This window comes from Balaenoptera musculus, chromosome 15 (assembly GCF_009873245.2).
Source record: "Balaenoptera musculus isolate JJ_BM4_2016_0621 chromosome 15, mBalMus1.pri.v3, whole genome shotgun sequence".
Classification (NCBI taxonomy): Eukaryota; Metazoa; Chordata; class Mammalia; order Artiodactyla; family Balaenopteridae; genus Balaenoptera; species Balaenoptera musculus.
Window position 1 is genome coordinate 9,723,730 of NC_045799.1, and position 22,908 is coordinate 9,746,637.

Consider the following 22,908-nt stretch of genomic DNA (forward strand, 5'->3'; position numbering starts at 1 on the left):
CCAGGTTCCAGTCCAGACCAATTAAGCCAGAATCTAAAAGCGCGGCCTCTGCGGCAGGAGCCGCAACGGCATCACCTGGGAGCTCGTTAGAAATACAGACGCTCAGGCCCCACCCCAGACCCACTGAGTCAGAATCTGCATTTTAACGAGATCCCCCGTGATTCGCGCGCACATTAAATTGGAGGAGAGCCGTGCTTCTAAAATTTTAATGGGCAAACGAATCACCTGGGGATCTCGTTAAAATGCAGACACGGTTTCTCAAACTTAAATGTGCATGCGAATCACCTGGGGAGCTTGTTAAAATGCAGATTCTGATTCAGCGGGTCTGGGGTGGAGCCCGAGAGTCTGCATTTCTAACGAGCTTCCCAGGTGGTGCGGGCTTCCCGGGTGTGGACCGCGCTTCCCCAGGAGTCGCGAGGTCTTGGCTCCGGGCCAATCAGCCGTCAGGGCTCTTGATAAATCGCCCTGCTCGGCTGAGGAGCAGAATTGCCGGGACATGCGCGCTCCGGCCGACGGGCGGGGGGGGGGGGGGAATTTCCCAACTCCGGGAATCGGTTGTGTGAGGCTGGCCACTCGTAGGGACGCGCCAGAGCCCTGGTCCTCACGCCATGTCGCGGCGCAAGCAGGCCAGGCCCCAGCATCTCGGCTCCGAGGAGCCGCAGCCAGAGCGCCAGGAGTTCGCCGAGGCGGCCCCGGAGGTGCTGGGGGAGACGGGTGAGTAGTGCTGCGGACGCCCGGCCCGGGGGGCTGGAGGCAGTTTTCTCGGACGTTCCCCGGAGCCGCGCGGGTGCGAGGTCCCGGCCACCGGGCGTGGAAGGGCGGGTGAAGCTTCCAACCCGAGTTCTGGGGCTCGGGCCTTGCTGACCCCGCCTTTGTGAGTTACACACACCCCACCCTTGTAAATTCACCCTCCTCGGGTAAATTACGTCGCTCCCCGAGGGGATTCCTGCAGCCACTCCCCCTCCCCCCAAGCGCTATGAAATGACGGTTCATCTCCCGAACACGTTGGAAGGATGCTCTGAGACCCCTTTGGAGGCTGTCTTCGGGGTGCGCCGGCACCCGGGTGCCCGACCTCCTTGGCGCTGGGCTGGGGCTGAGCGCCTGGAAGGTGGGCGCTCCGAGACCCGCGCCCCAGGCGTTTTCCTGAGGGATGGGGGGGGGGAGGTCTGAAAAATGTCTGAGCTTCTGCCGGGACCTGGGGCTAGGTGCTGGAGAGAGACACAGCAACGAACAGGGAGGATAGAATTCCGACCCTCCTGGAGCTTATTATGGCCCAGTGGAGGCGAGAAAGATGGCACATGAGATAAAGCGGCGGAACGTGGGGTGTGTTAGGGCTGAGCGCCGGGGGAAACATCAAGCTGGGAGGGGCTTGGGAGGGGGTTGTCCCGGGAAGGCCTGGCCGTGGAGGGCGCCGTCGAGTAAAACTCTGGAGGTCGTGAGGGAGCGAGCGGTGGAGATGGCCGAGGGAAGAGCATTCCAGGCAGAGGGAACAGCAAGTGCAGAGGCCTCGGGCGTCAGCGAGGCTGGAGCTTGGAGGCGCGTCCGGTTGAGCTTTTGAGAAGTGACGGGAGCCCCGGGCTCCGGTAAGGACTTCGACTTCTACTGGAAGCGAAGTGGAGCCATGTTGGGGGCGGGGAGTGAGCAGGGCAGTGCCGCGGTGGGATTTCACCCCGGCTGCCACCGGGCTAGAGGGGCTCCGGGAGAAGCCTAGGGACCCCGGACTACCCTAAGCCCCCGGGGCAGTAGTTCTCACCCGGTGGGCCTTGGGGCCTCTGCTTCTGAAGAGCCTGCAGGTAGGGAGCTTCTAGAACTCGCTAAATTTTCAGGCTCCCACCACCCCCTCCGCTGCTGTAATCTCAGGGGTGGGGTGGAGTCGGGGACGCTGCATTTCTAAGGCGCTTCCCCTTCTGATTATCTTGCACTCAGGTCAGACGATGTAGGTTCCTAGTTGACGGTGCCTCTGCCCTCCACCTTCCCTCCCGCCCGTGGGTAGCTGCTGCCTTTTGCTTAGCAAGGGGGTAGCGAGAGGAGTTTTTAGCAGAACTTTCTTCTCTTCTCTCCCTCCCGCGCATTTTCCTGCCTCGGAAAGGGAGAGGGGGATCTAGTCTCTCCTGCCAGAAGGATCAGACTTCCAGCAGCAGGTCTGTCTGGTGGGCTTTGATGACCATACGCTCCCAAGGAGGTAGTGGAGGAGAGCAGAAGCTTAACAAAGTCACCCCTAAACTAATAGTTTGGCATCACGCTTTAGTTTTAAATACAGTCCTAAAAATAAAACCAAAGAAAACCAACCCTTTAGACAAATAATAGCTAATTAAACAAAATGTTTCAAGAAACTCTTAACATTGCCTTTGGGGGGAACTGGGTAGCTGGGGAGTGGGGTTGGAAGGAGACTTTTCACAGTAACTTTTGGATTATAACTATTAACAATCTATTTATTACCTATTCCAATAAATAAATAAACGTTTCTTTAAAAAACAAAAAACCTAAAGCTTGGCTGGATGGAACTACTATAACCAAAATATCCTGTGTTTGTGCTCAAGGTCTAGAGTGGCGATAGGCGGGTGGAACCGGAGTGGGGTTCCACCCTAACCCTAACCCTAGGGTGGGGTTCCTGGGGTGGGAGCAAGACTTCTGCTGATCCTCTGTAAAAGAACTGGGGAGGTATTGGGGATGTTGAGTCTTTGGGGGAAGCGATTATAAAAGACAATTCCTGAATAAACCCGGGCTGTTCAAAGTGAGTGCCATAGGCTGCTTTTTCTTCCTGCAAACAGCGCTTGGAGGGCACCTCTTGGAGCCTTGCCCTGTGTTTGGAGGGGTTGCGGAGGGTGTTCTGTGTTGTGCAGCACTGTGGGTGCCAGGGCACCTCAACACCAGCCGCCACTGTGGGGAAAAGCAGCCTCGCAATTGACGTTCCCCCTCCACGCGTTTTAGGTCTGTTATGATGCTGAGCTAGAAGCCCGCCTTTTTTTTTTTTTTTTTTTTTTTTTTTAAGGTTGGGCCACTCTTAATTTGCAGATGGCTTTGCAACTCACCTAGCTTTTGGAGGAGATAGAACAGAGCAGGTCAGTTGGTAGACTTCAGTCACTTCAATCATAAGAGGGGCAGGAAAACAACCTTACCGAAGGAACATCAACAGTTTCTCAAAGGGTTACTGAGTTCTGTCAGATGTGGCCCCAACCCCATCTTTCAGACTAGAAGGGTCTCTGCCCCAGCTGTACCTTTCTCAGGAGAGTAGGCTTCTGACCTTCCTTGCTTTCCTGGATGCTTAAAATTGAAGGAGGGAGTCGCCTTTAGAGGCTCTGCATGCCTCTGCCGTAGTCTGCCTTGGTGACCCTTTATAGCCTTGGGCACAGTTTTCTGATAGCTTTGACCCATCCGTCTCCCTTCTACCTGTCTTCAAACTTGCATTGCTCAGTGTGTTTTCCACTCCCTGAGAATCTGGTGGCTCGTGTGTGTACACATCAGTGAATAAAACCAGTAACGTTTATATAGTGCTGACTTATGTATAAGGTTCTTTTACGTATATACATTAAAGAACTTAATCTTCGTCTAAACCTGTGAGATGGGGGCCATAACCCTCATTTTACAGACGTGGAAACTGAGGAACAGGGAAGTTGAGTAACTTACCCAGGGTCACAGCTAGTAAAGGATAGAATTGGAATTTGGAACTTACCACCTGGCTTCCCAGTAGGTTTGCTAAATCACTGTGCTTTAGAGCCTCTCACTTAGATTTCAGCTTTTCAGTCTTCCTTGGTTTCTGTGGGATTAAAAACCCTCAATAGTTTAATGGCTTTCTTTAACATGTGAATTGCTAAACAATGCAAGGTTTTGTGTCTTCCTCTGAGGGGCAGAGTGATGGACTTCAGATCTGGCAAGTGTGGGTTCTAATTGGCTGAAACCATCTAGCCCTGCGGCCTTGAGCAGCATCTCCTCCGAGCCAGTATCTCTGCCAGTATCTCTTCTCGAAGAGCAGAAATTCTCAAAATGTGGTCCCCAAACCAACAGCATCAGCTGGGAGCTTGTTAGAAATGAAGAATTGCCAGCTCCACTCCAGACCTACTGAGTCAGGAACTCCAGAGGTGGAGCCCAAGCCACCTGTACCTTAACAAGCCCTCCAGGTGATTGTGATGCACAGGTTTCTGAGTAGTGCTGGCTTGGAGTTATACTTCTGCCACTTTAATGAGCATAGGTATCACCTGGGGATCTCATTAAAGTGCAGATTCTGTAGGTCTGGGACATGAGATTCTGCATTTCTAACAAGCTCTCAGGTCACGCTGATGTTGGTGCTCTGAGGACAACCCTTTGAGTAGCAAAGGCTTAAAGAGTAGTATGAGGATATCACTTGGAGTGCTTTAAAAAGGCAGGTTCCTGGGCCCACCCCCAGTTAAGTCTAGATGAGGCTTTGGAAACTACATTTAACCCGCAATTCAGGTGATTCTGATGTAGGTGTGGAGGCCGTCCTGTGCATCATAGGATGTTTAGCAACGTCCCTGGCCTCTGCCCACTAGGTGCCACTATCACAAACGTGTGCACACGATCATGACAATCAAAAATGTCCCCAGGTATTGCAAAATGACCCCCAGTTGAAAGCTACGGGACTAGGTCAGTTGTTCAGACCCTGTTAAGGGGCTTCAAGCTCCACAGCTACTTGGATGTGATACCTGCAGTCCTTTACCTGAAGCCCTGTAATAGCATTGACTCAGTGGAGGCCGGGTGCTGTACCAAGAATTTACATTGTTCATCTCTTGACTCTGAGGCAGGTTGGTGATACCTTTTTACAGATAAGCTTTCTGAGCCTCAGTTTACTTAAGTTGCCAATAGTCACACAGCTAGCACGTGGCTAAGCAAACCCTATGCCTGCAACTGAAGCCCTTATCAACGTGTTCTACAGCTTCTCATGGTAAGAAGGTTTACCTTAACAAACCTAGCAAGAAAGATGGAATCCACCTTCTATAACTGGGGCCAAAAGTCCCTGACCTTGGCCTGTAACTCATAAACTAGTTAATATATTTTTTAAGACTGAAGATATTGACAGCACCTCTTTTTACCTTGGTCTTAAATCTGTTTGGAGAGAAATCACTTTACAATCTTCTAGGAGTACTTAGGCTTTGTTATAGAAATTTTTTAACCTGCATATTAGGTTGAACCATATGAAATTATCTGATCATTTTGGCCCACAAAAACAGCAGTTTCACCTAGCTTAGCCTTACTAACAGAGAGAATGATACAGTGAACTTCCTGGGCTAGACGCTCAGTTTCAACAACTAGTTACACGTGGCCAATCTTGTTTCTTCTGTGCAGCCATTCCCCTCCCTGGATTATTTTGAAGCACATCAGACATATACTATTTATAAATAGCCATCCCTAAACTAATAGAATGCTTTTAAAAACTTTAATTTCATCTTCACACCTTTAAAAAAAAATTTAAAAATTCCCTTATCAAACTTTCAGTTAGTGTTTGCACTTCCCATGGTCTTGAATGGCTTTTTTTTTTTTTATAAATTTATTTATTTATTTATTTTTGGCTGTGTTGGGTCTTCGTTTCTGTGCGAGGGCTTTCCCTAGTTGTGGGGAGTGGGGGCCACTCTTCATCGCGGTGCGCGGGCCTCTCACTATCGCGCCCTCTCTTGTTGCCGAGCACAGACTCCAGACGCACAGGCTCAGCAGCTGTGCCTCACGGGCCCAGTTGCTCCACGGCATGTGGGATCGTCCCAGACTAGGGCTCGAGCCCGTGTCCCCTGCATTGGCAGGCAGATTCTCAACCACTGCGCCACCAGGGAAGCCCCTTAAATGGCTTTTACAATATGTTTAAATTGGGATCCAAAAAGGTCCTGATACTACAGACCATCTCACATCTTTTAGTCTCTGATTTTTCTTTCTCCTCCTCCATCTTTCAAGTTGAAACAGTGGCATTTTGTCCTGGAAAGCAGTGGCACTTGAAGTGTGGTCTGTGACCTGTTACTGAGTTGAGTCAAAATAAATTCAGAAATGGAGAGTAAGCACTTAAAAACAGCTCGACATCCAGCTTTCTGTCATATCTAATAATGTTTGGGCTTTTATTGTCTTATTCCACTTTTCTCATAATTTGTCTTTATTTTATAAAAAATACTGGTCTGACGGATCGGAAATTATTCTATGTACCAGGTCTTCCCCACGTCGTTTGAGAAGCGCTGCTGCAAAGTTTTGCAGTTTGGATCTTGGCAGTTGGGTCCCTGTCACGATACCATGTTCCTTTGTCCCCTGTACTTCCTGGAAATTGGTAAAGAGGAAGAGGATTGTTAAGACCAGAGTGTGCATGGCTTCTAACTTGTGATGTTTGGGTTTTTGTTTTTGTTTTTGTTTTTTTGTGGGGGGGGGGTGGTAGGTGAAATAAGCCCAAACCTGCTATAAGACTTACCGTGGTGCTTATATTTGAGAAATTAAGTAACACTTACTATTGTCTCAATTTCAGCTTCAGAACTAGATAATGATGTTCCAAAACCAACTTATCCCTCCGCTGACAGCAGTGATACCCAGAAAGCCCCTGTCACAGCTCTTCCCTCCGAGTCAAAGGAACAAACAGCGACCCTTGGGGAGAGGACCTTCAACTGCTGCTATCCAGGTAAAGAGTAAACTCGAGGCGCTGAGCCCCTTCTCTGTACGGGGCTCGGTCACAGGAGCTCGGAATCAGTTCGCTCACTGACTCAGCATGTGACTTGCCAGAATTTCAGATTCCTGGTTGCTTTCCTCTTTGAGGTTATTTATATTAAGGGAACCTGTTTTTCTTTTCTAGGTTGCCACTTCAAAACTGTTCATGGCATGAAAGATTTGGACCGCCATCTAAGAATTCACACGGGTAGGTATCCATTCATTTGCTCAAAACTTGAGTGTTGAAAAAAACCCAAGGATGTGGATATGAATGAAGTGCTGGGCGTATAGTGGCGAGCAGGACAGAAACAGTCTCTCTGCCTCATGAAACTTAGTCTAGTGGGAGGGTCTGGGACCTAAAAAGTCACAAAGGCAATAAGGGTTACTAACAGGCGAGGGGAAAAGTACCGGGACTGTAGTAGGGGGATTTGATCTAGGCTGGTCATGACGGGCTTTTCGGAGGAAGAGACTCTTACATTAAACTATGAAAGATGGCTGAGGGACTTGCCTGGTGGTCCAGTGGTTAAGACTCTGTGCTTCCACAGCAGGGGGCACGGGTTCGATCCCTGGTCTGGGAATTAGATCCTGCGTGCTGCATGGCAAAGAGAAAAAAGAAAAAGGTGGTTGAGTAACCAGATGAGGAGAGGGAAGGGCTCCAGGCAGAGGGAACAGTGACGCAAAGGCTTGGAGGCAGCAGGAGCTGAATGGGTGTGAGATGCAGCTGGAGAGGCCGGTGGAGGGAGGGGAGGGGACACCGCCGCCTTGTGGCGGTAGGAATCTTAGATAAGAGCAATGAAGTTGCTTCTCAAAGGTGCCTTCAGAGCACCCAGCTGCTGAGAATACAGGGAAACCATACGTGCTGGAGCAAAGGAATGCGTGATCACGAACCAGGCTCTGCACACTACGTACGGCCTGTTGTCATGCCCACTTGTCTAACTATTATCTGTGGCTGCTTTGTTACCAATAATGTAACAGCAAGCCCATGACATATTAACAATTTTATGAAAAGTAACTATTTTCTGGCCCTACAGTGGGGTTATTGAGTAGTTGCTGGAGACTGCATGTTGCACAAAGCCTAAGGTGTATTATACTCTCTGGTTCTTTACAAAAACTTGGCCAACCTCTGGTCTCTAGTGTAGACTCTATAGTAGCCTGTATGAGTTGGGATACTGATGTCTTTGCTCTCAGAGAAACCAAACTAAGTGACTTAAACACAATCAGATTGATTTCTCTCAAGTACAATTTAAGAAGTAAATAGTCCACAGCTGGTGGAATAGCTGGCAGCCTAAACATACAGCTTCGTCTCCTGGTCCAAGGCAGCTGCTCTAGAACTCAGTCTCTCAACCAGTGGAAAAAAGAAGCAGGAGGAAGGGCTCACAGCATGCCTCCCTCAGGTCATGCCCCAGAAGCAGCATCTCCTGTGACTTAGCGGGATAATGAGGAGAACTTAGTCGTGGCCACATCAGGCATGAAGGGGGGCTGGAAAATGGCTTCAAGAGGGGCAGCCATACGCCCAGCTAAAACCCTGAAGCTCCATCATTAAGAAGACAGCTTTCTGGACAACTGGTCTCTACTGGAAATGGGCGTCGTGCTATGGAAACTAGACAACAAAGGGTCCACTTTGCCTGGGAAGGGTGGATCATGAAAGGCCTCCTAGTGAAGCCTTGAAAGACAAGGCTGCCAGGATGATGTTGGTAAGAGCATGCAGACTGTGGGAGCCATTTGAACAAAGATGACCCCCCCCCTCCTCCCCAGCAGGGTGGCCTGGCTAGGCAACTTCAAAGTGGGTGACTCTGCCCTGAGGATAACTGAGCAATCCTCCATTGGGGCGGTGCTACTGCCATCTAGTGGGTGGGGGCCAAAGGTGCTGCCAAAATCCTGCAATGCACAGGACAGGCCCTGCAAAGAATTGTCAGGCCCCAATGTCAACAGTACCAGGCGGACCTAGAGAGCTAGGCAGGGGCTGGATTAATGTTTTATTGAGGCGATACAGAGCATGATGGGGATACAGAAAGTATAAGGCAAGGCCCTGTCCTTGGTGGGGTTCACTGAGTCACGGATGCATATGCAGGGCAGACCCGTGCTTCTCTGGTAGGTGTACACTGAGCTGCTTCTCTGGATCCAAGGCAATTGCTCTACTTCTCTGAATCTCTTACCCAGTGGAAGGTAGGAGTGGGGCCTGGGAGGCTCACAGCATCTTTCCCTCTGGGCATGACCCAGAAGTAGTATCCCTTGTGACTCATGGAATAGTGAGTAAGCAACTAAAGGTTGCATGAAACCAAAGTATTTCGTTCCTGTGACAGTCCAAGCATGGTGGCCGGGCCCCATGGTTTCAGGGACTCTGGCTCTTCTTTTGTTGCTTTGATATCCCAGTGATGTAGCTGTCATTGGTGTGGTCTGAGATGGCTTACTGCACCTTAAAGGCACATCCTAGAAGTTACACACATCATTTGAGTTGACGCCCATTTGGCCAGAACTTAGTCACATGGCCACTCTTAGCTGTGGAAATGAAGGCCGGGAGCTTGAAATCTTCAATCTGTGTGGCAAGTGCCCAGCTACAAAGAGAAGGTTCTATTACCAAGAAAAAGAACTAATATAGACCAAATGACATCTCTGACCCAGCTGTTAGTGGGAGGCAAGGATGGCAGTATATGTGTGGGTGATCACTTAAGGACCTTTGCCAGATGGGTAGAACATTGATTTCCCAGACACTGTTTGAGATCTTGTACACTTCAAAACTGAAGATCCCCAAAGAGTTTTTTTTTTTTTTCGACAGTTACTGCATTAAAAGTTAGAACGAAAACTTTAAAACATTTATTCAGTTAGAAACAGTGGACGACTTCCCTGGTGGTCCAGTGGTTAAGACTCCATGCTTCCAGTGCAGGGGGCGTGGGTTCGATCCCTGATCAGGGAACTAAGATCCCACATGCTGCACCACTTGTCCAAAAAAATAAGTAAATTTTTTTTAATTAAAAAAAAAAACAAAACAGTAAGCTCATTATATATAAACACTTCTATGAAAAGTAACTATTTTCCAAAACAAAATGTGATAAGTAACATTGTATACACATTTGCAAACCTGTCTTAATAGCTGGATTCTCATCCCTCTATTCCAGTATACAGTCTGTTGCCATGTGTTCCTTTGGAGTATATGAAGAAAATCTGGCCTCTCATATAATGTAATTGGAAATGGAGGAGTATTTTGATAACCTTTTCAGATAATACTACACCAAAATACAACAAATGATAGTTTGTTAAAGACTAGTTGCTGTATAGAATTTGCAGTCATATCCATAAAGTTTTCAAACTGTTAAGTTAAAATCCATTCATTAGTTTGTTTTCCACTTTGAATGGCTCCTACTCAGGCTTGATTTGACAGTCATACACTGGACATTTGGGAAAATGTAGGTTTTGCTAACTTTTATAACTGTTCCAAATGTTGACCCATTTCATTGTAACCATAGGAGAAAATCACATTTAATATCACCAATCTCATCAGAAGTATCTAAGAACTAGGATGCTGCAGGCCCAGGGTAATGGGGATATATGTTCTGAAATCCGAACTTTTCTTTTAGAATCCAAAAGTTAACCTCACGGTATCATCATTAACGTTCCTTGACATGACAGTCTCACTTAGTTCATATTTTAGAAAACATCTGCCAAATACCAAATCTGAAAATAATCATGGTTTTTCAGTTCTTTCAAGTCAAAATGGTGCAGCATAAGAAAAGCACCCGGTTTTCAGTGCAATCGTCCCACAAGCGCTTGTTCTCAAGCCAACTGGCGTATTTTGGTTTACAGCAGACTTTTTTAAAAATGTAATTGACATTTTTAATAGGGAAATTTACCATTCAAATTTCAAATATACTAAATAAGTTAAATATTAAAGTCTATGACTTACTAGCAAATATAGGAGGACAAATTTATGGGGGAAATAGACAGGCAAAAACAATTAGCAAAGACCACAAAGAAGACAGATTAAATATGACTAAAGTTAAAACTTACAATAAGATACCATTAAGGAGTTAAGACAAGTGTCCCACAAGAAATTTGCAACATGGGACAGAGTTCATCTTCAGAACACACAAGGATGCCTACAAATCAAAGATCACTCCAACGGAAAAGGATTTGAACAAGCAATCACTTAAGAAATAGAAGTGCCAATATTCACATGAAAAGCCCACAAGGAATAAAGTCCAAAAGAAACAAGTACTGTATTTTCCTCAGTGGGCTAGCTGAAAAGTACTAAATTAAGATTGTGAATCACAGAGCATCATGTATCACCTGGCACTTAATTCAATCATCACCACACCCTGCCTCCCCACCTTCCAAGTGGGGATGTGCTTATCTTTAAGGAGGAGACTGGGATTAAGGATGGGGGAGCGAGGGGGGACGTAGGAACTGGATAGAGTGCTGAAAGAAGCAGGACTAGTTTCAAAAGAATTTTGTGTGTTCTCTCCAGGCCCCTTGCTGTCTTAGTTATTCTAATAGTTCAAGTGGATTCTTTTGAATTGTCCAGGTAGATTATCATATGCAAAGAGTGAGTTTTCCTCTCTTTCTGCTTGATCAGGAGTGCCTTGGCCTTGGTGCTCTGGGTCGGAGTTGAAGAGTAGTGGTGAAGGTAAACCATCCATATCTTACCCCTTACTCTAATGAAATACCTTGATTTCTTTTTTTTTTTTTTTTTTTTTTGGGAGGGGGGCTGTGCTGCACGGCTTATGGGATCTTAGTTCCCTGACCAGGGATTGAACCCGGGCTCTTGGCAGTGAAAGTACTGAGTCTTAACCACTAGACTGCCAGGGAATTCCCTTATTTTTATTTTTTTAACCACCATTTGTGGTTCGAGTCCTAAGAATTCTCTAGAGATCATTTATCATGTTAAAGAAGTTTTTTTTATTCCAAGCCTTCTGAAGTTGGTTTGGGGGCGTGTTTTGTTTTGTTTGGGTTTGGGTTTTTTCATCAAGAATGATGATTGAATTTCACATGTTCTGCACTTAAGATGGTTCTCTGGTGTTTAGCCTCATAAAAGAGAGTGACTTCCAGTGTTTGTATTTTTATCCCACTCTATATTTCTTCACTTGGTATTGATATCAGGATTAATCTATCATGAAGTGAGTTGAGGCATTTTTTTCTTTCCCTCTGTGATTAAACAATTGAACATGAAAACACTTTTGCTGGAAAATTGGGTAGAACGCACCCACAGTACTCCATTTATGACTTTTTTCCAGAGGCTGGAGAGGGTGTAGATTAGGCTGTGATGACAGTGTCCATCTCAGTGGCCACTGGAGCCTGCCCTGCTCACCCCTGTGTCCCCAGAGTCAGTGGCAGCTCTGCGCCTTGTGGTCTTCTCACCAGGGCCTGGCTGGTGGAGCGACCGGTCTGGAATATGCCAGATAAAGGCGTTCTTGACCTTTTTTCTTGCTGTGGACTCCTGGCAGTTTTGTGAAGCTTACGGGACCCTTCGCAGAACAGTATTTTTAAACATAATAAAAGCACATTAAACTATATTTAAGTACAATTGCTATCAAAGTGTTCATTGTGTGGTATTTTAATACACTAAACCCTTGCTTTCCTGAAGTGTGGTACAGACCAGAAAGGTCACCACCACCTGGGAGCTCATTAGAAACACAGAATCTTAGTCCCCACCCAGGCCCACTGAATCTGAAACTGCATTTTACTCTTTGTTTCTATGAGTTCTGCTTGAGAAATGGGAAGATGTTGGTCAAAGGGTACAGACTTGTAGTTATTAGAGGAATGAGTCCTAGGGATCGAAGGTACAGCACAGTGACTGTAGTTAACAATTCTGTATTATATACTTGCAAGTTGCTACGAATAGATCTTAAATGTTCTTACCACAAAATGGTAAACTGAGGTGATGGAGGTGTTAAGTAAACTTATTGTGGTAATCATTTCTCATGATATACATGTATTAAACCATCACATCATATACCTTAAACCTACACAATATCATATATCAATTATATCTCAAAGCTATGAAAAAATCTGCATTTTAATGAGACCTCCTCACCCCGAGATGATTCATTGGCACAGAAGCACTGAAGCTCTGCAGTTAATTTTCAGATCCAGTGGCTGGTCTACTATCTTACTTGTGAAGTAGTGATGAGCATAAAGGGTACTGAGAACTACAGCAAGTAGAATGTGGTCTGAACATGGCTTATGTCTATTAATGGGGGTCTCGGGTACCATTATTATGGTTTGTTGACTACATCCATAATTGGAGGAAATGCTAAACTCCAGTTAGAGGTAATGGAGATAAAAATTTAATCCTTTCCCATGCAAGGTCTTGGATCCCCTAAATTGTATCCATGAGGCCCAAAATAAGAACCCCTGCTCTGGTTGAGAATCCGCCTGCCAATGGAGGGGACACGGGTTCGATCCCTGGTCCAGGAAGATCCCACATGCCGCGGAGCAACTAAGCCCATATGCCACAACTACTGAGCCCGCGTGCTGCAACTACTGAAGCCTGTGCGCCTAGAGCCCGTGCTCCACAACGGGAGCCACCGCAATGAGAAGCCCACGCGCTGCAACTAGAGAAAGCCCGCGCGCAGCAACAAAGACCCAACAGAGCCAAAAATAAATAAATAAAGTAAATTTATTTTAAAAAAAAAATGAACCCCTGCTCTTCACAGGGAATAAGCCAATATTTTATAATAATATAAGTGGAATATAACCTTTAAAAATTGTGAATCACTATGTTGTACACCTGAAATCTGAAATATATTGTACATCAACTATACTTCAAAAAAAAAAAAAAAAAAAACCAAACAACCCCTGATCTGGAATGTTACAGGTCATCTTGGGCAAGAGAAGCGAGTGTAGCCAACCAGACACTGGCTCTTTTTTGTTGTTGTTTGTTTTTGTTTTGTTTTGGCCACACTGAGTGGCTTGCAGGATCTTAGTTCCTGTACCAGGGATCGAACAGGAGTCCCAACCATTGGACCACCAGGGAATTCCCAAGGCACTGGCTCTTAAAAGCATTTGCCTAACAGTGACTCATCAGTTTTGCTCCTCTTCCGTTGGGCAGAGCCAGTCACATGTCCAAGCCTGCAGTGATGGGACCATGCAGCATAATTCTCCTGGGAAGGACAGTGAATATTTGAACAATAAACAATTTACCTTGGGGTACATCTCTGACATAGCAGTTTTTCTGAATTGTTATTGCTCCGTTTTCTTTCTTGATTCAGACTGTAATTTTATATCTTCCTGGATGATCACCATTTTATTGAGTCTTCTAAACTGATTGGGGTAAAGTCCTACTTAATAATCATGATTGAGTTTGTCTATTTCTTGTCCCCTTTCTCCTTTCCAATGTCTATTAAAATGGTTCTCAACCAGGTACAATTTTATCCCCCTCCCCCCAGGACATTTGGTAATATCTGAAGACATTTTTGACTCTCAGAACTGGGGAGGAAGGTGCTACTGGCATCTAGTGGAAAGGGTCAGTGGTGCTGCTAAACATCTTACGTGCACGGGACAGGGCACAGCAAAGAATCACCTGGCCCCAAATGGTTGTAGTGGCGAGACTGAAAACCCTGGCCTATTGGTATCTTTTCTTTGAGCAAACCTCCCTTTTTAACAGCCATTTTTTGTATTTATTGATCAAGTGCTGTTCATCTTCATTTCTTCTAGTTTCTTGAGTTGCATATGGTTCGCTTGCTTTCAGCCTTTTGTTTAAAATGAACTGAAGTTCACAGACATTCTCCTGAAAAGTGACTAGGCTATGGGCTTTGATACATGGAGCTCCCCCTGTTCATCTCTTGGGAGTTTGTAATTGGATTTTGATTCTTGAGCAAAAGTTGTTTCAAAACATGTCCTACAATTTGCAAGCTTTTCTTTGAAAAACCTTTTGTGAAACCTTGTTAGATTCATAAGTTTGATTTGCATCTACTTAGTGAGTTCTGTCTCCTCAGTATAAAATTTTTAGTGGCTTTCACCATGATTTGTTTTGCCTAATATTGATATTTCTGATGTCTTTTAGCATTTTCCTAGAGTATTTTTCTATCGTTTTCTACTTCGCTGCCATTTTTATTTGGGTATCTTAAGAGCATTAAGCTGACTTTTTTTTTTTTTTTAATGTAATTGACATTTTTAATAGGAAATTTAATCCATTTGTTTCTTGTACTAAGTGATGTTTAGTTTGATATTTACCTCATTTTGTGTTCTATTGTATCCCTTTTTTTATGATTGGTTCTCTTTGGTGGTTTGGAAGCAGTACTTTCCATTTCATTACTTGTATCCCACATCTTATCCACTTACCTTTTTGTTGTTGTTCTGACGTACACGGTTCAAGTGTGATACCCTGCGTCATCTGTCAACTGGCTTTATTTTTTCTTCCCATGGAATGCTAGTTCAAGTACAGGATATAATTTCTGTGGAACTTTGCAGATACTGTTCCCATCTTGCTACCATCCAGTGTTGTCTGAGGAGTTGTGTGCTCATCTGGGCATTTTTTTCTGAAAGCTTTAAGATCTCATCATTCCTAGGCTTCTGACACTGTCCCACAATGGCTCTAGATAAGCCATCTTAAGACACATGTCTGGGGAATTCCCTGGAGGTACAGTGGTTAGGATGTGACACTTTCACTGCTGGGGGCCCGGGTTCGATCCCTGGTTGGGGAACTAAGATCCCGCAAGTCAGGTGGTGCAGCCAAAAAAATTTTTTTAATTAAAAAAAAAAAAAATCCATGTCTGTTTTTAGTGTTGAAATAATTATTTTCTTGAACTTCAGGTTCTTGAGTTGGGCATGCCTTTCTGTTCTGACTTTCCCCAAGCATTTGGTTATTGGGTAGATTTTTATTTGGATGTGATCAGTCTGGAGTGGTTATGGGGGGGGATGCGTGGAACGGTTTGGTGGCGATGTTCTGGGCTTGGGGTTCTCTGCTCTCCAGGGTACCTCTAGGTACTTGGGGCCTTTAACATTGTTTCTCCAGCCTAAGCACGCTCACTTCCTAACAGCCTGGGAGGTAGACACCATTGCTGCTTGTGGTTTAGTACAAGTAAGGGAAGGATCAATCTGACCATTCTCCATGTGGTTTATCAACTAGTGAGCCAGAAAGCTGTTCCAATACGCTTCCACCTGCCCCCTCTGATCTTGACTACTTCTTTCTTTTTTTTTTTTTTTTTTTTTTTTTTTTGGCTGTGTTGGGTCTTCGTTGCTGTGCACGGGCTTTCTCTAGTTGTGGCGAGCGGACTTCTCATTGCAGTGGCCTCTCTTGTTGTGGAGCACAGGCTCTAGATGCACAGGCTCAGTAGTTGTGGTGCACGGGCTTAGATGCTCTGCGGCATGTGGGATCTTCCAGGACCAGGGCTGGAACCTGTGTCCCCTCCATTGGCAGGCGGATTCTCAACCACTGCACCACCAGGGAAACCCTGATCTTGAATAGTTCTATGACCACTCTCGTTTTCCCAAACAAGGTTTGGCCTATGATTTTCTTTCAGTCTGATACTATCTCTGTGCCTTAGGAGCCTTCAGAAGTTCTGAGCCATGAATGAATGGCACACCTACTTGTTTCCCAATGTGCTAATCTAGACCTCAGTGTCTTCCTATCTCTGGGCATTTGGTGAGAAGGAAGAAGCAGACCCCTAGGCTCAGGCTACCACCTTGGTCACATCTCTTTGCAGTCATCTTGGTAGAGAAAACCCTTAAAACCTTGACTCTTCCTTATGTGTTTGAAGGAGACAAACCACACAAGTGTGAGTTCTGTGACAAGTGCTTCAGCCGGAAGGACAACCTGACCATGCACATGCGGTGTCACACCAGTGTGAAGCCCCACAAGTGTCACCTGTGTGACTACGCTGCCGTGGACAGCAGCAGCCTCAAGAAGCACCTGCGGATACATTCCGACGAGCGGCCGTACAAATGCCAGCTCTGCCCGTACGCCAGCCGCAACTCCAGCCAGCTCACCGTCCACCTCCGGTCCCACACAGGTAAGTCCCACACCTCGAAACCTCGGTGCCTCCCTTGCCTCTAATTCCTTAGTGTTCATTTAGTTAAAGCACAAGCAACTTAAATGACTTCAGGGTGTAAGTAAAGAAATTTGGAACTTCTGTGTTGATTGTGAAGTTTGTGGTTTCTTCTACCGGGACAACAGCTTTCAGTAAAACATGAAAGTCTGACAGCTGGGTTCTCTAACTTGACTACATAGAATACCACTGGGGATGATAATCCAATTCAGCAGTCAGGAAGCAAAGGATGTATCTCAATAAAAGTCTGATGTATAAACTAAGTGTTTCTGTCATTTAACTTAAACTCTGATTGCGTGGCTTAATTCAGAAACATGTAGCAAAATCACCTGAATGTAACTGCAAGTCACAAACTTCTAGTTCTAGAAATTAGACTTTGCAGAAAAGCTTTTCCTTCCCTTCTTTGTGAGACCCTGTTGAAATAACAAGATAGAACCAACCAACCCAACATGGCACAGAAAAATGGGCATTGGGAGGCTCATAAGGAGAGTCGTAAAATGAGAATTTCCAGTGAATTCATGGAAAATGGCAAGCAGACAGGCATATACTGACATCTAAAACTGAGTAAAGAAAACTGTGTCCCAGCAGACAAATGGGAGGTAGCTATAGTGTTGGGAGCCAATCTTTCCAGCCAATTTCTCTCTGCGTTGAGCGTTCTGGACTTGGAACTGGTGTGTAGGCTGCAAAGGTCAGAGTTCAGAGGAGAAGCTGAAGCCTATTAGCAAAATGGTCTAAACTATCCAGTAACAGGTAAAACCCATGACACCTATGTCTAATCCTTAAACCAGTCTACTCCTCCTAACTGTAAAATGTCAACTATGGATTATCTCATCATCTGCAGAAAATGAGTGGTATGAAATGTGCCAAATCTAACAAGTAACAAATTCTGGAGATAACAGAGTACTTGGGTAACTTACAAGAATTTTTCAGTTTTCTTTGGTATCTACCCACCGGCAGAAATGTTGCATCCAAGAAGAGTTTTATGAGGAAAGGTAGTCAGAACAAAGAGGTATGAATTGAATCTAAGGTTGCTGGCTATAAACTTAAACTTTCCAGAGACCAGGAAAAAAGTTGGAGAACTGATGATAAGAAGATAGAAGTCTGGTTTCTGACTAGATCTAGGAAGAAAAGAGAAGTGAGAAAATCAAATGAGAAAAAATTTTCAATTCTCAGGGACCATGAGAGATGAAAGGGCTTACAAGATGCCACACAGGACAAAGGGAATGGCTGGAGAGAGCCATACCTAGAAAGACTTTTCAGTAATATTGGCTTCTCGGAGATAGTGGAACAGTGCCCACAAAGTTGAGAAATGATTTGGTATATAGACTTCTATACCCAACCAAACTATCTCAAGTGTGAACGTAGACTAGACAACAATGCGCAAGGACTTGAGACTTCACTCCCAGCCACCAGGCTAGTGGAAGTTACTGGAAGATAAACTCTAGCCAAACAAGGGAGGAAACAAAATTTGGCATGAGATATTTGATATGTGAAGATCTGAATGAAGCTGACTGGGGTTGCAATAAAGGGAAATATCAGGATGATACTTACATAGAAGGTTAAGAGGAAATTCAGCAAATCAGAAACTCAAAATCCATGTAAAATGTTACATAATTAAGAGACTGGATGGCTTTTGAGATGATGGTGAGATTCTTTTTTCCCTCAATGCACAAGCCAAGAAGCAGGATAAAATGTGACCCCCAAGTGAGCATGTAAGAAAAGAGAATGAAGGGAAGGGCAAGATAGGGGTATGGGATTAAGAGATACAAACTACTATGTATAAAATAAGCAACAAGGATGTACTGTCCAGCATGAGGAAATATAGCCATTATTTTGTAATGACTTTAAATGGAGTATAATCTATAAAAATATTGAATCACTACGCTGTATACTTGAAACTAAGATAATATTGTAAATCAAAATACTTCAATGTAAAAAGAGAATCAAGGTGAACTTGATACTAGCCACATGATCAACTGGCCCAGGTGGAAGTGGATGTAATCCCAGTGCAGAATTTGGCTCAGGTGAATGTCACATACCTAGTCATAATATACATTACCTGTGGTTTGTGTCTAAAGTTTAAAGCAACTAGTTAAAGCATGGGAATTAAGTCAGAATGCAAACCGAACTTAAATGTAAAAATAAAGCTATTTCTCGAGCAGGGAGAAGGTAGTGTGACAAAGAGAAAGGAATCCTTAAACCTCTCAAGCTGATGAACTAAAAGTTGAAGCTATTACTCATTTTAGAAAGTAAGGCTAGAAGAGTCAAAATCACAACCAACAATGCAGGAGAAGTTTGGGAAAAGGATGGATATGTAGGATAAGTAAGAATCTCATCTTTGCATATAGTCAACTGACAATGATATTTAAAGTAACAACCTCCAAAAGAACTAAGCCCTTAGCAGTGCCTCCAGGGAGTACAGAGGGGGCTATGGCATTTCATGATTTGTCTTCTCCTGCTGCCATATTCATGGGTTAATTTTATAAATAAAATTCATTCTGCCATTGTGAAACTACAAAACTTTAATAATACAAGCCAGTTAACTGATGTAATAATACAGGTTAAACATTAAAGTGAGCACGTTTGTAAGTCTTAGCTTGATTTGGAACAGTTGTATGTAACATAAACCACACCTCTTCCTTCCATGTCCAAATTTGAGATGTCAAGTGAGTTTAGATCTGAAACGGAAGTGTCATGAAGAGTGTGGACTTGGATGCCATGATGCCTGGATTCAAATCCCTGCTGTTTGGCCACGGTCAAATAACTTGACCTCTCTGAGCCTCCGTTACCCCATCTATTAAAATGGGGGTAGTAGTACCCACACGTAGGATTGTCGTGAGGATTAAGCGAGTTAATATACGTGGTTAGTGGTGGTGTTACCAGGTGACAAGTAATTGGAGTTCAAAGACCCAGCTACCTCTCTGCGGCCAGGTGTTCTGAGGTGTGTTTGGGGGGAGTTCTGTGTTGCCTGCCTGCTCTAATGGAAACACACCTTCCGTTGCTAGGGGACACCCCCTTCCAGTGCTGGCTCTGTAGCGCCAAGTTCAAAATCAGCTCGGACTTGAAAAGGCACATGATCGTGCACTCGGGGGAGAAGCCCTTCAAGTGCGAGTTCTGCGACGTCCGCTGCACCATGAAGGCGAACCTCAAGTCGCACGTCCGCATCAAGCACACCTTCAAGTGCCTGCACTGCGCCTTCCAGGGCCGGGACCGGGCCGACCTCCTGGAGCACAGCCGGCTGCACCAGGCCGACCACCCTGAGAAGTGCCCCGAGTGCAGCTACTCCTGCTCCAGCGCCGCCGCCCTGCGCGTGCACAGCCGGGTCCACTGCAAGGACCGCCCCTTCAAGTGCGACTTCTGCAGCTTCGACACCAAGCGGCCCAGCAGCCTGGCCAAGCACATCGAGAAGGTGCACAGGGACGAGACCAAAACAGAGAACCGGGCCCCGCCGGGCAGGGAAGGGCCCCAAGAGAGCGGTGGCCAGCACGTGGCCCAGATAGTGACCCAGCGGGCCTTCCGCTGCGAGACCTGCGGCGCCTCCTTTGTCAGGGGCGACTCTCTGCGGTGCCACAAGAAGCAGCACAGTGACCACGGTGAGAACAAGAACTCGGGCTTGGTCACCTTCCCGCCCGAGAGCAGTGCCTCGGGGCAGCTGGGCACCCTGGTCTCCGTGGGGCAGCTCGAGACGTCCCTGGAGCCCAGCCAGTGCCTCTAGTTCCGCCAGGGAGGGTGGGCAGCTGTCCGGAATGCCAGACATGCGCCCCTGCCTGGTCCTCTGCACTCAGGCCGTCGAGCCAGACTTGAGTCACCAGCTGCGGGGACACCTGCTCCAGCTTAATAGGCCTGCAGAGGCCATGGCCCCAGTCACCGTGGCCTGAGGGCAGGCAGGCGCCAAGGCAACGCTGTGGAGACCCTCCCCCATCCGTGTCCCTGTCTTCCCTCCAAGAATCGTCTAAGCAGGTTGTCTCGGTTCCAAGGTGGGGGGCGTCCATCAAGCACCGCGCCCTCCAATAGGGATAGTTTCTTCGCGATGGATTGCAGTTCTAAAACCGATCCATCTCTGATGGAATTATGAAACTAATTAGACCACATGGAAAAACTAATACTACGCTCATCTGTAGAGCGGGAAAGGTGAAGGTGATGGCGGGGTACCTGGAGGGTCTGGGGTGGCCGGAAAAGTTCTATTTCTTAACCTGGGTGGTGGTTTATGAGTATTCGCCTTCTACGTTTTTTGTGTGGTTCCTTTTATCTGTTGTCTTATAATAAAAAGGCAAGCTCATCTGTAGAATGGTGTAAGAGGGACACTCCATTTTTATGGTCTCCCATAGACAGGTTATGGTGTGGGGTTCTGCGGCGCTGCCCCGGCCCCATAGTAATTTTCTCTATAAATGCACGTAGGAGATCTGTGTCTTAGTGCTGTAGTGAAGCGAAATGCAGTTTGATCTGTAGGTGGCGCCAAAGATCAAGCTGACGCTAGCTCAGCCTGTAATTGTGTGTTGTGAAATTCAACCTTGGCCTACTTGTGTTCATAAAAAGCGATGAGGGGCCCAGTGGGTCCTGGGCTTGGTTCTGGGACATATGATGCGTGGGAAAGCCTGAGACTAGTGTCTTTCATCACAGTAAGCCCTTGGTGTTTGCTGAACCAACAAATGAGAAACCCCAAACCTCTTGTAAATGGACATTTCACTTGACGGAAATTTAGGAGGCCATGGAATGCCAGTGGATATATAATTTATCCAAAGTTGCTTTGTTCTTTTCTTCAAATACAGTCTTTGTTTAATACAAATTCTTGTGTGCCCTCATCAAGCTAAACATCTGTGCTTTTAAAACATTGAATAGATCCATTGTTTTTGATAAACTAGAAACAAGGATGTGAAAACATTTTTTTATAGATTGTATGCAGGGGACTATGTCACTTATGAAATAGAGGTACAGAACTTATTTTAGAAATTTTGTTTGAACAAATCTGATTCCATTTAAGTCTGACTTCAGGCGAGTTATAACGCACTGTTGGATCTTTTTGTAAGAAGAAAAGATGAAAATGATAGAATTAATCATTTCTTTGCTTTAGAGCTATTTTTGGTTGTTCAGAAGTGTTTTGTTACTGAATGCTGGTGCATTGTACAGATTCTTTTGTCACCTTTCTGCCGTTTGTCAAAGAGTCTTATCTGTGTTTCTGTTCTAGTAACAGAAGGGCTGTTGACCTTTCAAGTGGGAACCGATAGATCGAAATCGTAGAGACATTGCTTGTACTTCTGGTGTTATAGCTCTTCAGATAAACAGGAAAAATATCAGCCTCTTTAGAAGACATTTTTTCACACCTGTATGGGCATCAAGGGTCTTGGATCCACGCTGGTATCACAGCAAATTTGGTTGCCCAGTAGAGCGGAGGTCAGCAAAAAGTTTGGGATCAGATAGTAAATATTTGAGGCATTATGGAGCCATTAGGTCTGCTTCGTGACTAAGCTCTCTGCACAAAAGCAGCCAGACTATAAGAAAAAGAACATGTCTGTGTTCCAGCAAAACTTTATAAAATGAGGATGAGACTTAAAATATACAGCTAATCACCAGATAAAGCTGGGAAGCAGCCATAGTAGGTAAGAGGCCGCTGACATGGTTTCTGCACCCAGCTCTGTTTCGCAAGGTCAATATGGATCTGAAAGGGGAAATTGATTAATGAATATGTTTGCAGTTTGACATCACCTGGACCAGGGGTTGGCGAACTTTTTCAGTAAAAGGCCAGATAGTAAATTTTGGGGGCTTTGCTGGCCTTAGTCTCTGTTGAAACTACTCAACTCTGTTCACCTTTGTGGCACAATCACTCAACTCTGCCATTGTCACCGAAGCAGCCGTAGATAACAGGTAAGTGAATGGGTATAGCTGTGTGCCAATAAAACTTTATCTACAAAAAGCAGGCCATGATTTGGAGGGCCATCTTTTGCTGACCCCTGAGCTGGGCTATTGAGTGCAAGCAACGGGGTAATTGCTGATGGGTGAAAACACGGGAGAAATACTGAGAATGCCAAGTTTCCTGAGATCCCTTTAAGGAAGGTACAGCTTCATGCAAGAGATAGGCAAGTTCCAGCTTAGGCACTGGGAAAAGCTGCGTCCTTTTGATCCTTAGGCAGTGTAGCTATAAAATCTCCAGTGAAGAGTCCAGAAATCAAGATGTTACCCTCTTGCTCTCCTCTGATTAAGCTTTCTTGCTGCCTTCTAAACATTGCAGAACATGAATTTTTTGTTTGTCCCTGGGTTTAATTTCTTAAAAAAGTATGCTCCTCAATTTCTGTTGCTGTGT

General features: G+C 45.5%; 1 protein-coding gene across 3 annotated transcripts in view; it reads left to right on the forward strand.

Annotated features, from left to right (window-relative positions):
• The window catches only part of ZFP64 (ZFP64 zinc finger protein), a 78,220-nt gene extending 56,869 nt beyond the window's left edge, over positions 1–21,351 (forward strand). The window contains exons 1-5 of one of the 3 annotated variants that reach the window (XM_036826685.1): positions 579–714; positions 6,452–6,601; positions 6,773–6,835; positions 16,323–16,574; positions 19,616–21,351. In XM_036826685.1, coding sequence (XP_036682580.1) covers positions 609–714; positions 6,452–6,601; positions 6,773–6,835; positions 16,323–16,574; positions 19,616–20,325 — 1,281 coding nt within the window. In that variant the 5' untranslated portion in view covers positions 579–608 and the 3' untranslated portion in view covers positions 20,326–21,351. Of the gene's footprint in view, positions 1–578; positions 715–6,451; positions 6,602–6,772; positions 6,836–16,322; positions 16,575–19,615 lie in introns of those variants that run through there. The other 2 variants (XM_036826684.1, XM_036826682.1) reach the window with 2 other exon arrangements.
• The last annotated feature ends 1,557 nt before the right edge of the window (positions 21,352–22,908 follow it).